At 45.6% G+C, this 16,360-nt stretch overlaps 2 protein-coding genes across 2 annotated transcripts; one reads left to right on the forward strand and one right to left on the reverse strand.

Moving 5' to 3' along the window:
- Window positions 1-759: 759 nt before the first annotated feature.
- On the reverse strand, window positions 760-6,597 carry ccnt2b (cyclin T2b). Its single transcript, XM_028399662.1, has 9 exons — window positions 6,378-6,597; window positions 5,738-5,819; window positions 5,530-5,658; window positions 4,920-4,980; window positions 4,704-4,766; window positions 4,538-4,583; window positions 2,880-3,043; window positions 2,727-2,797; window positions 760-2,649 (listed from the first exon to the last, which is right to left on the reverse strand). Exons 1-9 carry the CDS (start codon window positions 6,533-6,535, stop codon window positions 1,606-1,608), a joined length of 1,818 nt encoding a protein of 605 aa, XP_028255463.1. The 5' UTR covers window positions 6,536-6,597; the 3' UTR covers window positions 760-1,605.
- Window positions 6,598-7,584: 987 nt separating this feature from the next.
- LOC114431736 (transmembrane protein 163-like) lies at window positions 7,585-16,291 on the forward strand. Its single transcript, XM_028399343.1, has 8 exons — window positions 7,585-7,874; window positions 8,431-8,550; window positions 10,818-10,861; window positions 10,942-11,033; window positions 12,459-12,555; window positions 14,451-14,562; window positions 14,841-14,982; window positions 15,056-16,291. The coding sequence occupies exons 1-8, from the start codon at window positions 7,655-7,657 to the stop codon at window positions 15,114-15,116; spliced, it is 888 nt and encodes a 295-aa protein (XP_028255144.1). The 5' UTR covers window positions 7,585-7,654; the 3' UTR covers window positions 15,117-16,291.
- The last annotated feature ends 69 nt before the right edge of the window (window positions 16,292-16,360 follow it).

Consider the following 16,360-nt stretch of genomic DNA (forward strand, 5'->3'; position numbering starts at 1 on the left):
TGCTATATACAGTATGCTCCTGTTCTTTGACTTGTAATTAGCAGCTTGGATGGTGTTTTCCTTTCAGATGGCTCTTAATTCTGGGATTTGTCGCCTCACACAAAAGCCGCTTCTCATATCTCTTCCCCTCTGCGGATTTTCGAGCAGTAGGCGTCTCTTATTCAGCCCGAGAGCTCGCTGAAAATAAATCATCACCCTCCCACCAGTGCTGCGAGAAATGTCCAGATGGTTGAGTTTTCACTGACGTCCTCCTGCTGAATTTCCCCATTGTCTTCCATGCTAAAATTAGAAGGTAATAGTTGGTGGAAACGCTGCGTCTGCTCCATGGGTGCTGCTTAATTATCAGGAACTGGATTTATGTTCCACCCACAAATGAACCTTAGAACTCCCCTTTAGCTGCTGCAGGAGAGACACACGAGAAAACTCTGAAGATGTGGTCACATCAATAATCAATATGCTACATATAAACAGGCAGGCAGGAAGAAAGCAGGTTTTACAGAGTCCGTCTTTGATGAGAATTTCCTTTGGCGGCGTTTGACAAATGGCTGTTTTATCTTTGAACACAGCAAGGGCTTATATTCAATGGGGAATAAATCCAATGTTATGAGGCTGGGATTAAACCATCTGCATGATTTGGCAGTTGTTTTTGCTATATGTGCTTCAGAGGCCAAAATTAGGGACTTAAGCACAATTTTTTAACCATATTTATGTTTGGGAATTTTTTTGGAGAGCAAAAACAATCTGATGCAATCAAAAAAATGCACTTTTACACCTTTATTTGGGCTCGTAATCGAGGATATGTTCATCAATACAGAGTGTGTCAGATTTTTGCGATACATTGAATGGAGGAAGGTTCGGACTGATGCAAGAACACTTCTGATCTACAGACCTATGTACACAGAGATCTGTATGTTCTCCGAGTTAATTACATTTATCATACTGAAGAGCGATTGACGATCACAAGGCCTTTCTGCAAATTTTTAGCCGCTATGTCTCAAATGCACTTTCACAGCAGGTGTAGGATAAAACGTCAATTTGTAGCTCTGCACATTTAAAAGGTTCAGGCCCTGGAAGTCCCAAAACAAGCAGCAAATGGAGTCGGCCTCACATTGTTTTGTCCTCGTTTGGAACGCACTGAAAAAACAGGCAGAGGTGACACATCTCCACAGATACAGGTAATAAAACCCAAACAGAGGAAGATTCCTTCTTTTATCAAAAACGTTTAAGACCTGAGATTTTTTCGTGGAACAAAATGTCTTAACATACAAAAAAAAAGAAAAAAGAACTGTCTGTAAACTGTCACGAAGGCTGCGAACACTAGCTATGTCTTCCCTTTAGTGACTGAAAACATGCACGTTAAAATCATAATCAGCTCACTTTCATTTTTCCAGCCGCATTCTTTCTGAGATTGTTTTTGTTGCAAGCTAGTAGTACACTGCTCTATGCATATAATTTTACATTTGACAGTTTCATCAATAATCAGTGTGCAGACACGACTGAGGGCGATGAGGAATTCAGATAACTTAAGACAAATAAATTCATTTTTTAAAATTCTAATAAACATGGTAATACCTTAATTCTAGACAACACTGGAGACCCTTCGGGTTACAAGTTCATTCCTTGGGCACTTAGTAAAGAGTCCAGCATGTCAAAAGTGTCTTTGTAGTCGGTGTGTTGGCCGTTGGAAGTCAGCAGGCCGTTGGTGCCGTCGTGGCCGTGGTGCTCCATCATCCTCTGGCTGCTGTCCGAGTAGTGAGATGAGCTCAGGCCTCCTTTGGAGGTCCTGCCGCTCTTGGATGAGTGGTGGTGGTGGTTGTGGTTGCCGGCGTCAGAGTGAGGCCTTTTACGAGACGAGCCCGAGGAGCTCCCGTCCCCGCAGTGGCTGCCGGGAGCTCGTGCGGACAAGGAGGCGCTGTCTATTGTCCCTCTGCTGTTCCCGCTGAGGGAGTACGAGTGTGAGTGGCCGTGTTTCGAGTGACGATGGCTGCCGTGCTCTTTGTGCTTGTCTTTGCTTTGCTCTGAGCCGCTGTGACGCTCAGAGGAAACTTTGATTCGCATCTTGAGCTCCTCGCTTGTGGCAGAGCCGTTCTCAGTATAGGAAGCAGGGAGCCGAGGCTTTTTAGAACTGGACTTCTCTCTCCTGCCGTCGCCCGTCTGGCCGGCCTGCTGCAGCTGAGAGCGTTTCTTGTGGTGGTGGGAGGTAAGAGCAGGAGGAGGCGCGTACATATCAGCGCTCTCCTCCTTCACGCCGTTCTGCAAGGCCAGCTCTACAGCGTGTTTCTCTCTGTACTTTTCCAGAGTCAAGATTTTCTGAGGCCGTGCAAAAGCAGCAGCGTTGACACCGAGCTGCTGCTGCTGCTCACTGCTGGACCCGCCTGCAGATTTGTGTTTGTGTTTGATCGGAGTGAAGTCCGAATTGGAAGGCTGGGGGAACTGGTCAAAGCCTAGGGGCTTAGACTGGTCACTCAGGGGCTGGTAGGAGGCGTAGGAAGCGGCGATGGCGTTCTCGGTGGACATGTCTGCAGAGTCTAATGGGGTGGAAGGGAAGAAGGAGTTGGTGACACCAGGAAGGCCATCTAAAGACGTTCCCTGGAAGGCACTGTCCATGGATTGACCTTCCGTCTTTGGCTTCTTTGCTGCTTGGATGGCCTAAAAACAAACAGAGTTAAACATTAAATACGGACACTCAGTTACACGTCCTGTGCTTCATGCTTTTTACGACATACCCTCCAGTTTCGTATCCTCTTCAGCCTGCTGGGCGTCTTCTCCAGGATCTGTAGGAACTCATGTGTGAGCTCTGAAAGCAGTAAAGACCACCAGTTATCCCTGATTCCAGCCAACTCCACATGACTCTGATGGAAGTCTGTTTACACTCTTACCGTCCAGCAGCTGTAACGTTACGGTGCGGTCCACATACTCCCACCAGTGCTTGCTGTCTGTGGACACAGGAATCTCCCAGTTGGACCACTTACAGGCCAGGTGGATGCAGACACAAGCGACGACCGTGGGCCGGTACTGCAGGCAGAATGTGGTGAGGTGCAAACTGCAGGAGGAGACAAGAAACACAAGAGACAGATCCGACCGTCAGCTGAAGGGCTTTCACAGTAACATACAGTTTAAAGCAACACAGACCCATTAGGTACGCCCACATCACATACACACAGCCTTACCTTACAGCTATGGAACAAGTAAGTAAACCTATGTTTGTTACGACATGTTCCTAAATGTCTGAGTGAGACACACATACAGTTTCATATGGCAGTATAAAATATACTGAACCAGTATGAGCCCATTGTTTTTGATTTCTATGTGAAAAGGGAAAAATTATAAAACACAAAGCAGTGTTTCTCAGTCTCTTAGGAAGAAAAATCAGACTCCGATTAAATAATAATTAAACACCACATGTGAGTAAAAATCATTGAGGAGCATTGAGAGTGAGAAACACTGACAGCTGGTAGCCAAGACAGACGATTAGAGTTCATGTTTTCTACCATTAATGTCCCCTGAACCACAAACTGAACTGCAAACTGGCTCTCGAGTATTCAAACAACAAAAAGACTCAAATAAAATGAAGAAATTTTTAATAAAATCACACTGAAAGTAAAGCCTCAGCACTTCACTTTACATGTCTCAATTATAATAATTGCTCAAAATAAAGCATTTACACCAACAAGATCTAAAAAAGAAACAATTTCTGCACTCCTAAGCAAGAAGCCAATGAACCACCATGTGACAAAATCGCTTGTAGAGCTCCTTGTCATCCCCAAGAATTCTTAATACCTGTATGCACTGTTTCAGTCAAAGAAAATTCAACTTCTATTCTTTTTTCTGATCTAAATCTTTACAAATGTGTTATTCTGCACTGCAGACACATTTGAGCTCTCTCTACTTCCAGCCTTGTTTGTGCTGTTCCCTTAGAGGTGCAGCACTTCATACCACAGTTAAGAAAGACCTTCTCAATGTTAGAACATTGCTGGAGTGTTCCTAGAAAAAAAAAACCTATGAAAACTGTCTGAACTCCTAGTCAAAAAAAACATGAACATCATGAATCATAAAACTGTCGGCTCAGTGAATGTAAAGCCTTTTGTGAGCCTTTTCTGCTACATCTGTAAAACTCAGTTTGCAGTATAGTTTGGTGTTTCACTGTTAGCTCCTCTGGGTGAAAAAATGCAAAAAAAAAATGTAAAGAATTGTGAGCTTTACTTACCAAGAACCTCTATAAGTTTAAGACTCTTTAGTGGCAATCTATATTCAGGCTACCATTTGAGATTTGTTTTTTAGACATGTGCACTCCGTACCAAACAACCTGGAGAGGTAAACAGCACCACTACACTCCACATTGTGCATTCAACCCCTATGTGCCAACACAGAGCCCTTGTACAATACACCGCACACAGCAGCCCGGCCGGTACATCCCCACGTTGGGGGTTCCCGGGATCCAGGCGCAAACAGGGCGTTGGACACAGGAAGGGGGACCCTGCAGGACAGGAAGCTATAGGGTGCCATTACAGTGCAATAATGGGAACAGGATAATAACCTGTTGGTAGCCATGAAATAGGAAGTCTGTGCCAAATCCTTGCTTGCTGTAAGAGAAGAAGAAATGTTGTTTTAGAGCTCAGCATTAACATGTGAGGATGGAAAGTGTCCTTTAATCACAACACAATTCCAAACTTAAAAAAAAAAGACGAGAAAAGAGAAAATACCTCGCACTAGCTGGGAACATCTCACAACATCTGTGTGTGGATGATCAACTGTTATTTCAAAACCTGCAGTCAAGAAGCGGAATGAAGCTAATCAGCCACATGTGTGAGCACAGTGTCAACAAACAACTCATGTACTCATGTTATTTGCACATGTTCCTCTTGTGGTCATAATGCTGCTGCAATGGGTGACAGTAAGGATGAATATGTAGGACTCACCCAGCGTTTGCAGCACTACTGTTTCCAGAGCTACAAGCTCTTGTGCCTGCTGCTGGAATGCCTGAAAGAGATCAAGCAAATCATTTCAATGTAATAAACATTCCTACAAAATAAAAGCATTTTTTAATGGACAAAACTGTACTTAAAGGTTTAAAAAAAAAATAACATGAATCTCCTGCTAGAGGAATAGAGGACTTTGTAAAATGGCGTCTAGAATAATCGATCAGGCTCGCTCAGTGTCACTGAGCTTTCTGGTTTTCACTTTCCTCCCTCTGCAGCAGGGCATATAAAATCAATAGACCAGCGAATCAGTACTCAAAAAACAATCCTCGTTTTCTTCTTCTAACCCTAAGAAGATTTAACCAGGCTGCAAGCTCGGTGAGGACTGTTTGTCCAGCTGTCCCCCTGGCAGACAGCTGGATTGGAGGACAGATGATGGTATTTCATGTGAAGTGAACTCCACTGTAAGGCTACACCTGATGTTGATTTTCCCTGTATCTCAATATAGTGCAGTAAGAAAAGAAGACAACAAAAATATTAACATCACCTCTGCAACACAGATCTCGAAGAGAGGTCAGGTGTATGCCTGAGGACAGCCATAGTTACTTACGTTGCTTTTAGTGTCTTGAGCCGGCTCCTGTGGATTAATGCAGACATGGGCTATTTTAATGACATGCTCCAGCTTCCTGGGCTGCTCCTCGACTTTAGCTGCCAGGAATAACGTAGTCTGGGAAATGATCTACAGAAGACAACAAACAGTGTTTACAGCCTGTACCACCTGGAATTATAGTATTAGCCACCACTGCTGGGATACTTACATTTCTATGGAATTTGGTGAAGGAGTGGATCATATAAAACCTGTGCATATAAACTATGGCTGTGTTAATAATTAGTTGAGACCTGGAAACCCAGTTAAGGACAGTACACGGATAATATGTAGTAATTAATACAGACAGTTAGTGCAACAAATTGAAACCCTTTGCTCATTTTCACTAACGCTGACGCTAACGCTGAGAGCTAGCACAACGTGAGCCACTAAAACCGCGTTAAAGCCAACGCCGGAATCATCAGGTTAGCTTTTAGCTTGTCCGGTGAGCTACGTGTTAATTTTTTAATACAGTATTAGATTAAAACACGCGTGGAGCCAATGTTACTGCTGATTTCTGCATGTAACCACCAGACACGAAGCTAACAATAGAATAAAAGACAAAACAATAGCTAAGCTAGCAAGCAGGCCTCTGTGACTCCAGCATGATATAAAGGCCTGGTTAGCACAGTTAGAATGTCCGCCCTGATAAAGAAAAGTGTCTGCGTAAAAATGAAACATTTAAAACTTGTTTTAAATAGTTAAAATGTGATTTATAACAAGCCTCCTCGTCCCTACCCCATGTAAGCTAATGCTAACTCGCAGCTAACCCGTCTGTCGGCCGGCTAGCCTATGCCTTTCAGAAAGGATACACGTTGAGTCTCTGGCCCATATCTTGGATTAAGTTGGCGGCTTGCTGCCTGTAAGAGAGCTCCCTGTCGGCCTCTATTCCGCAGCGGCGAGACGGCGTGTTTTCGAGCTGCTCCCGGGTGAAGAGCCATTTCGTAGAGGGTCCCCGGTGCACCGCCATTACGCTCCCACAGCCAAGCCCGACGGTGCTAGCATCGGGAGGGAGCGGGGCGACGGGGGCACCGGAAGGACGAAACGAAAAGCTAAAACCGGTCATTTAGGATAGACACAGCGCTTCCTAGCGGATGGTGGTGTAAACAGCACGCCATCATGATGTAAATACAAGCTCCGGTTAGCAGCCACTAGATGTCACGAATGTACTTTTTATTCAGTGCACGTATTTAGTTTTTATTGTGAAACGTTTTTTTTAGCTTTATCTTCAGATTTTAGTGTAATAAAACTTGATATCATATTCTAATATCCTGATATTTCCACTTCAGACAGTCTGATGTATTTCACCACAGGAACTCACTTAATGATCATCAGACATGTTGTCAGCAGTGAATAAAATTACATTATTTATCTGTGGAGTTTGATTATCTCTTTGAAGCAGTGTACAGCTGAGAAACTGGTCCAGTCCTGTCTGCAGGCTCCTTCAACCCACATGGGACCAGATGTTTCCATAGCGGAGCGCAGAGCGCGCGCACAGCAGCCGCAGATTCTTTCTCCTCCAGCGCGAGCTCAGGTCTCGTGAAGTACACAGGGATTAGTAATTAGAGTACTGGTGTGGCTGTTTCACGACGTCGCGAATGGAAACACGATGTGAATATTGTGTGTTTGTGTGTGTGTGTGTGTGTGTTCTCTCCAGACTGTGCGCAACATCTTCTGTCAGGTTTTTGATCATGTAGACGGTGAGTCTTCACCACTTCCGGTGAAGACTTTCAAAATAAAAGACCACCTGATGTCTATGTTTGTGCTAAGCTGGTGTTTTCCACCTGAATGTACTTACCAAAAATATTAAACAATGTAAACAACCAAAAACATCCAGTTGTGTCCATCTGAATACATTTCCCTTCTTTCAGGTGACATATAGACGAAGTATTGAAGTCCATTTGTTATCATTTCCGGTAATATTTCACCTCACACTTTGTAATTTGGCGCAACTGGACTTGCGGCGCTGCAATAAGTCTCCCTCCCTCCCTTTCCTCTCTGTCTCCGGGTCTCCGCCTGTTTGAAAGCCCGCACCTCTCACTCAGGTGTGACATTTTTTGGAGTGCCTACTGAAAGCGGAGCCGAGAAGATGACAGACTCCACACCCCCAGACTCTACCGCCGTCCCGGGCCCGGTTGTAGCTGTGGATTCCACCGTGGTAAACGGGCAGTGCGAACAGCAGGCGGACTCCCCAGAGCAGCAGCAGCAGCAGCAGCAGCAACAACAAGACAGCAACAACACAGAAAGTCAGGGAGAGGGCTTCCGGATGGACCAAGAGATGAAGATAACAGACAGCATAGAGGACAGAGGTGAGTGGGGAGGAATATGTTCAAAGTTTAAGATGCCAGGACGCACACTGAGTGTGGTGCAAGAGGTGCTGACTGAAAATCAGTATAATATCATACTCAAAATGCTGCGTGTGATTCAGACATTTAGACTATATTTAACTGTCAAATGTCAATATTTTAGTATATTTTGTTCCATAGAAAGCAAACATGTTTGCTTGGTAAAACTTGTCTTTGTTGCCACATGCAGGCTTGGACATATTATAAATGTACTTTTTAATTAAAACAAAAACAGCCTGAAGCGGGATCCATAGGAGCAGAGGAGATGCGCGCATTTACGCATTTGGCACAGCAGCGTTAAACACGTTTCCATGCGTGTCTTCTTCATTTCTGACAGCTCATCTGTATGAAAATGAAGAACAAGCCCACACAGCTACATCCTGTCTCCATTATAGGATGAGTAATGAGTTTATCGCTGTTGTGCCACATGCGTAAAAGCGCACATCCTGCGTCCCCACCTGCGCCCTCTGGGTCACCTTTGAAGCAAATGGGCCACTGTGCCCTGTGATTCTGTCTGCAGGCCTTCTGGAGAGCAGCATGCGCCTGAAGCCTCATGAAGCACAGAGTTACCGCAAGAAGGCCCTGTGGGTGTCCTTGGTGTCCATTGTGGTCACCATCGTCCTGGCCATCACCGCTTTCAGTGAGTGACACCTTTCCTTTAATCACAAGCATGTGACATGTGGTTGTTTAATGTTTGGACAGAAGGACGGTTTTAATGACTATGACATCCAGCGGCTTGATTAAACGAATTCTCTGAAACCCATGGATACACTTCATGCCAACATCCCTTCACCCCCACTGCCTCCACGTCTCTTAATTAGAAAAGCAACAGGAAACATTTTCAAGAGAAGTGGACCTTCACTCTCACTCTTCTTTTCTTTTGACGTCTTGCTGAATTGAGTGAGTCATTCAACCTTGTGTCTCAGACCTCTCTCTGTGTTAAACGTTTTGTAAACTTCGTATCTAAGTTTGATCACATTCCTTGATTGAGAGATGATCAGCTGACTTCCTCCTCTGCAGTGTATGCAGATCAGTGCAGTGGCAGCTCAGGTTTTCTTGCAGGCGTGCAGCAGAGATATGAACGCTTCCTGTAGCGTCCACCACATTACTGCAGTCCTCCACATGCTCGCACTTGAAACATGATGAAATGAGCAGCAGTGGCCTGACTCCCTCAGGAACAGCACAACTGTTTTTTTTTTGACTGGATCATCTTGGTTGTGGGTCAGAATCAGTGATGTGAGCCTGTTTGTATTCGACATTTAACCCACTTCCTGTTCTGATGAAGGGACACTGGCAGGCGTTCACTGCCTTCTTCTTTGTTTTGTGTGTGTCTGATACACTCCTCTATGACAGAGGTGTATTCACTGGAAATCAGAGAAAGCAGCCTCCATTTAAATCTTAGATTACATGATATGAGTTCAGTCTAATTGCAGCACAACCTGTTTCTGTAGAACAAACAGACACGTATTAGCAAATAATCCCATGCACATGTCTTCTGTACACCTGTCACAGCAGGAGGGAGGCTCAGTGTAAATAGGAACATTTTAAGAATGCTGCTTTGTTACCTACCTGTGTGTGTTTTTCATAAAGAAACTTCCTGCAAACAAGAATCCAGGCCAGCTGGCACCTGCTGCATTCCCCTGTCAAGGCGGCAGCCTGTAAAATATTAGCTGTTCTCAAACATGGCAGTAATGTATGCACAAGTGTGTGTGAGTTTTACGTTGGGCAGACAGGTGCAGCTATAGGTTTCACAGTGGGGGAGTATGGCACCTATATGGGACAGTTAACACCTGAAGTGTGGAAGCTAAGGATCATCCTCGGGCCGACTAGACAGAGCAAGAAGGAGTCAAGAAGGAAACAACGTAAAAAAATGAGGGTGAATTCACAGCATCCATCAGCCAGAATGTAGCCTCAGTATCAGTAAACCTGCAGACCTCAGAGGGTGCTTTATCTCCTTGTAAATATATGAGGAAGAGGAGACAGACCCCAACTGTGCACATGCGCCACCCAGCTTTCCTAGGAACCAATTAACCGAGGCCGGGCTCGGCTTGACACCCGCAGATTCATTTATACACCAGTTCTTCATTCTGCTGCTAATGAAGGCGCTCACAGGAGGAGGAGGAGGAGGAGGAGGAGGAGGAGGTGGTCCGATCTGTGAGGAAGAAAAACGTCTGAAGGCAGAATATTTTGGATCGAGATGATCTGAGCTCTGGATGACTCCATGTCACACGTTTGCATGCAATGCTTTGTTTGCCTCCTGTCAGTGCTGGCAGATGACACTCTGGTGTTAGCACACAGTCCCTCCTGCTTTATTTGCTTTTATTTCAGCAGCTGTCAGGTTCTGTTTGCTGGATCGTTTGTCAGTGAGAGGCAGAGAGAGACTAGAAGGATACCTCCACCCCGAACACCCAGAATTCTTACTTTCGTGTGAACGATCTCTTCAGTCTGGCTCTAATATTGAACACATGAGACACATCTGAAGCCTGGAGAGAAGACAGCGCTCAGGATTTGACCTTTTTGACTCCTGTTTCTGCACTTTTGGTGCTAATGAGGCGGTGTGCACATCTCACACATCAGCTGCAGGTATCATCTGTATTCAGGAGGTGTAACTCTCTGCCTCTGGGGATGATGATGCTGAAACAATAAGAGGAGAGGGGAAACAGTAGGCCAGAGGCACAGGAGAGGTGAAAGAGATGATTTAGTTGCAGCAGAAAGTAAACAAGCGTTTTTCAGCGTGCAGAGCTGAGGCAGCTTTAACGGCCCTCTGTGAGTCTGGCTAAAAATAAATGTAGGAGGAGGAGGAGGAGGAGGGGATTCCTCCCCTCTGCCTGTCCTCTCCTCCACTGCAGGTTTGTTTTGAACACATCTGCAGATAACTGAATTACCGCAGAATGTGTTTCTTTGCAGCTGTTTCCATCATGCGCCACAGTGCTTCAGCGTTTGGATTTGCTGTAAGTGACCCTCACCTTCCTCTTCATTCACTGTGCATTACAGCAGACACACAGACCATTCACGTGTTTTCATGTTGCAGTTTGACGCCACGCTGGACGTGCTGTCCTCTGTCATCGTTTTGTGGCGGTACAGTAACGCCGCCGCCGTCCACTCAGCACACCGAGAATACATGTGAGTACATTCACAAACACTGAGCATCACTGTGAAGCTCCCAAATGAGCAGAATACCCCCACAGAGCAGAGTGTGTGTGTGTGTGTGAGGTGTGTTTTGTCCTGTAGAGGAGTCTCAGACAGCAGGCCTCTTCAGCTCTGTCAGCCTCGGCCCTCTGGGACCGATCACAGACGAGTGCCTCATTCTTATCTCCACCAGGCTGAGAACAGTGCAATGTGTGTGTGTGTGTGTGAGCTTTTCAGAGGCTGCTGAATGGTCAGGGAGGCATTTGAAAGATATACATCAATAATCAGCTGATCAGCACAAAAAAGACCTGTTAGTGAGTCAGAGAAGTCTGAGCGTGTCCTCTGTCGGAGCAGCCGGTGGACTCATCCGTCAGCCCCAACACACTCACTCCACAGCGGAGACCTGTCCTGGTCTCAGAGGAACGACAGCTAATTGCAGCAGAGACGGCAGATGAGCTCATGTCCTCTGGAGACAGACACAGATATTCATTCAGCTATTGTACCACACACACAAACACACACAAACACACACAAATACAAGCATCCGACTACAATAAGAAGTGTTAGACAAGCTCGCTCCACTCATTACTCCAGCTCAGCAGATAATTGGACAAAGTTCAGGAAGGGGTTCAGCCGGTAATTGGCTTCACTGAGAGTCCGGCGCTTCACAAACACACACAGATGTGTAATCATGCATAAATGCTCCTCATGGATATGAGTGAATGTTACTCTGCTGCTGTTGTGTCTGTGTTTGTTTGTTGTTCTTCTTCATTGCTCCGCTCTGTCTGCCGACAGCAGAGACGTGGTTGAATAGTGATGCCCGAGTGCTGACTGGTTGCCAGGGTAACGTGCAAGCTGGAGGTGTCAAAATGAGATGAACTGGGGGGTGGGGGTGGGGGGCTTGTTTTTGTGGGGCAGAAACACCTTCGTTCACATCATTATTGTTGGAGCGCGGTGATGCAGAGGCTGTGTTTTGTGTTGTTTTGTTGTGTAGAAAACAGCAGCACAAAGGTGGTGTGTGTTTTTACATGCACACTGTGCAGGAAACAGCAGGGGGCTTGTTAATGTGTGTGTGTGTGTGTGTGTGCGTTCTGCCAAGGACTTCCCAGAGAGAGATGCTGTGGGTTGCCGTGGTTACCTCATCCGGTCAAAACCCAGGAGCACACGCACAGTGGTAACCAGGCATGACCAGGACATATGCTTCCACTGGTCTGTGTGTCCCTCTGGAGGTTTTTAATTGGCAGGCGGTGTTTAAAAAGAGCATCTGCTGCTCGGTGGGAGTTTTTTCCTGTCAGTCTGGATCATTTTGGGAAATGTAGTTTCCTTCAGTGCATGCTAACATGCTAACAATGACGTGTATGACTAAAATACAGCTGCAGCTTTGCAGGCTCATTGCATTGATGTGTTGCTCCTCTGCAGAGCCTGTGTCATCCTCGGTGTGATCTTCATCCTGTCCTCTATGTGCATTGTGGGTAAAGCCATCCACGACCTGGCCACCAAGCTGCTACCTGAAGTGGTAAGGACACACACACATATACACACACTGCTAATATCTGAGATGATACACATTTATTACCCATCAAATCACTCGATACGAGTAGATTAGAGTTGACATGTGTATGGCAGGGTGGTGCAGAGGTTAAACATGAGGGTTCTGGATTAAAACATCCACCATATGGCTCAGATCCATTTAACTCTGAGGGGGAAAAAACAGCTGAAAAATGCGACGTCCCTGTGACAGCTGTGTGGCCGTCAGACGGTCACACAGGGTCACTTCACGCTGTGCTTCACTCCAGCCATAGTTTGGTGTATAATCTGATTTTTAAAGCTTTGAGAGATAGTGAGGACCACTTTGTCTGGCCAGGAGCAGGACGCCGCTGTAATTCCTGCTGGAGGATTTCATCTGGGATCTAAAAAAAAAAAAAAAAAGAAAAAAGCCTGATGGACAAATGTCAGTTATTTATGTGATTTTCATGAAGCTGCGGCTGATTCTGGCAGAGCATCTGGTGAGATTCAACGTGAGCCTTTAAGTGGTTTTTGCCAGAGGATGTTATGGAAACATCCATCTTAAAGCAGAAGCAGAAACATAGTACTAATACTGGAAGCTGCCTGGCTGCACTATTGCAGCACTATGTGTACGGTAATTTCCTCATCATCGGCGTCATCAGATAATCTCCTGTCTTCATAAAATGTGCCTGCATGTGAGATGTTTTGCTTTGATGAAACCTCAGGAGAAATTTAGAGAACATTTGTTCTGCAGCTTTAATTTGTTTTCACAAAAACATCTCAACATCCAATTAAGGGACACTTTATTCATTAACAGTGTGCGTGTGTGTGAGAATGTGTGTGTGAAGGAGAGGTTTTGCACTTCTTCAAATAGCTTTATCACCCGGTTGCCAGGTGATAGTCATCACCGTAGAAACGCTGCTAAGGATCCTGAGGATGAGTAAAAGGAGAGTCAGAAAATCATCCGATCATCAGACAGACTGTGTTTTCCTCTGTCACAGCAGACAGCCGGCTTCTGGTGCAGCAGTTATATATAAATACATCTTGTGTAAGCCCTTGTTGAAAATCAGGTTTACTCTCGCCGCCCTCCTCCTCTCTATGAAATGTTGAGCTGCTTAGGTATGCAGTGGTTCGACAGAGGAGGAGGAGGATGTTTGGTTTGACACCTGACTGTTCCACTGCTCCTCTTTGCCCAATTAATGTCAGTTAGTGCCAGGGAAACCAAACTGTCCTCTTCACCTGAAACCCTTTCAACTCTCAGGGCAGCAGTGGCCCCTGAGGACAGAGACATAAAACTCACATAAAGGCCGAAGCAAACGCTTTAAAACAGGAGCAGTGAAGTTATCAAGCTTCTTGACAAATCAACAGAAATGCGTTTTTGGAGGTGCTGGGTGGCTGATTGTGCACAGGGATCTCTGGCTGTCAAATATAAATGTCAAGTGCTACATTTATATTCTGTGCAGGGACCGTTTGTCTCTCTCTGAGTGTGTTTCCCTCCCTCTGCTGCCGGTCAAATGTCAGGCAGCCCACTCTGAATCCTGATCAGAGTGTCACTGGGGGATTCCCGGTGATATAACAGTCACGGTGCAGCATGGATGTCTGCGAGGTTCATTTTAGGTGTAACAATGAAGAATGATAGGACAGATTTTTCTGTGGATTCACAGCACTGAGACTCAGGTTTTGCGCTCCTCTTTGATGTCTGTGAGTTTGCCAAAGTAGCTTTTCATGGCTCCAAGGCCATAGTGCAATATTAATGTTGCCGCAGAAGCACTCTGCAGCTCCCTGTCTCTGCTCTGCTCCTCCATCCGTCCTTTGTGCATTTACATTTCAGGTATTTAGCTGACACACTCTTTGTGCAGGGAGAGTAATGAAAACCATAAAATGTCTCCGTGCTGTCTCTGTCAGGACGGCTTCCTGTTCAGCGTGTCCACCGTCAGCGGCGTGGTGTGCATCATCCTGGCCGTGATGAAGTTCATGCTCGGCAAAGTGCTCACAAGCCGAGCTCTCGTCACCGATGGTAGGTTGTTGTAGCTCGTTTCCTTCCTTTTAATTAACTTTCCCAGTAATGGAATCAGAGTGTGACATTCCAGTGTGACACGTTTTCAAATGTCGGTATCACTCTGAGGAACACGTGCTGCAGTGCAAACGGTTGACCTCTCACACATCAGAGGCATTTCAAGCATCCGTAGATCACTTAGCCTCTCAGACCACAGCGATGGACATCACGTGACCGCCGAGCAGGAGCCTCCATCACAGCTCTGAGCTGGGTGTGTTTGCCTTTGTGTGTGTGTTCAGGGTTTAACTCCCTGGTCGGAGGCATCATGGGGTTCTCCATCCTCATCAGTGCTGAAGTGTTCAAGCATGAACCCAAAGTGTGGTACCTAGATGGAACAATAGGCGTCCTCATCGGCCTCATCATCTTCGCCTATGGAGTCAAGTGAGTCATTTACACAATGTTTCCACCACAGCGGCTTGATTTGATGTCACTGATTGTCATTCTTGGCCTGCAGGCTGCTGCTGGACATGGTCCCCCGAGTCCGACAGACCAGGAACTACGAGCGTTTTGAGTGACGGACCATGGAGAGGAAAAGGAGGAGGGACAGACTGACAGGACAGGGACTGGAGAGTCACTCCCAGCTGTCTCTCCACACTCCGTCCTTGAGCTGCCAGGGGAGGAGTCTGTATATTTCTGAGGACCTGAGGTGGATGAGGACACAGTCCGTGGATAAAACTCGTGGCACAGTGTGTTTAGTGTACATATTATTATCTTCACCTGTCTCCACATTTAAAGGAAAGGATTACAGGGACACGGGGAACTGTGGACTTGGACCTGAGACACATGGATAGAACGGATTTTTGCTCAGCAAGTTGATGTACAATACCTCAGTTGCAGCTCATTGTCCTGTCACAACACAAGGCTTTATGTTTCCCAGAGGCCTTTGCTCGGCTGCGCTGCAGGTCAAACTGATTGATGTAGCTGATGTAGCAGTGGAGTATTAACTGTGTTTTATGACTAGAAAGAGGATATATCAATATAAGCCCATTTGGCATCAGAAGCAAACACATAAGCACACACACTAAGAAGCACAGTGACTCGATGTGCTGTTTACAATATTTTAGGGGGCAGAAACCTTGAGCAGGCTTCAGATGTGCAATGCCAGCAGCGGCTCGCAGTTCTGGAGGATAAAAAAAAAAAAATCACTCTCACAACACACTCTCATGGCCGGATGCCACCTCATTTTCACTGCAAATCTGCCTCACTGCTGGTCCCTCTGCCACCAGAGAAAACCATTCACACTCTGACAAATGACGCCCTCTGCTGACAGAAAGAGGGACTTACAACATGAGACCAGGAGACGACCAACACAGAAGTCAACATGGAATTTAACAGGATAAAGTTAGCAGGTTATACAAATACCCAAACGATTAATTGAAGGTGTTTTAAAGTGCAACATAATTGCATCATTTTTTAATCCTCTGCGCAGACGCTCTGTTAGCATAACCGCTAACGTTAGCTGTTATTTGTACAGTACATAAAATAGCACATAAAAACATCGTGATAAGTGCATATTTTAATAGTTTCGGCGCTATTACATTTTGAAAAGCGTTCTACATTTTTTTGTTGTCATTTTGCCGTCAAAATAGTCCTTTTTATCGACATAAGGCCCACTTCCTGGTCAGTCGGGGACATCTGCGCAGACGTGTTGACGTCATACGTACCGAAAACGGAAGGAAAATAAGAAATACACTGCCATCCCGTTTTTTTTTAACAAATAATGGAATTATTTAAGAAATTACTCCAATAAAAAAAACGT

This window comes from Parambassis ranga, chromosome 2 (genome assembly GCF_900634625.1).
Source record: "Parambassis ranga chromosome 2, fParRan2.1, whole genome shotgun sequence".
Classification (NCBI taxonomy): domain Eukaryota; kingdom Metazoa; phylum Chordata; class Actinopteri; family Ambassidae; genus Parambassis; species Parambassis ranga.

Bases quoted from the DNA above. Each gene is read 5' to 3' on its own strand.
- ccnt2b (XM_028399662.1), bottom strand. From the start codon at position 6,535: ATGGCGGTGCACCGGGGACCCTCTACGAAATGGCTCTTCACCCGGGAG. The intron at 5,820-6,377 runs GTATCCTTTCTG...CTGGGTTTCCAG, and splicing joins ATGGGCCAGAGACTCAACGT to GTCTCAACTAATTATTAACA. The intron at 4,981-5,529 runs GTAAGTAACTAT...GATCTCTTTCAG, and splicing joins CTCAAGACACTAAAAGCAAC to GCATTCCAGCAGCAGGCACA.
- LOC114431736 (XM_028399343.1), top strand. From the start codon at position 7,655: ATGACAGACTCCACACCCCCAGACTCTACCGCCGTCCCGGGCCCGGTT. The intron at 8,551-10,817 runs GTGAGTGACACC...GTTTCTTTGCAG, and splicing joins CCTGGCCATCACCGCTTTCA to CTGTTTCCATCATGCGCCAC. The intron at 14,563-14,840 runs GTAGGTTGTTGT...GTGTGTGTTCAG, and splicing joins CCGAGCTCTCGTCACCGATG to GGTTTAACTCCCTGGTCGGA.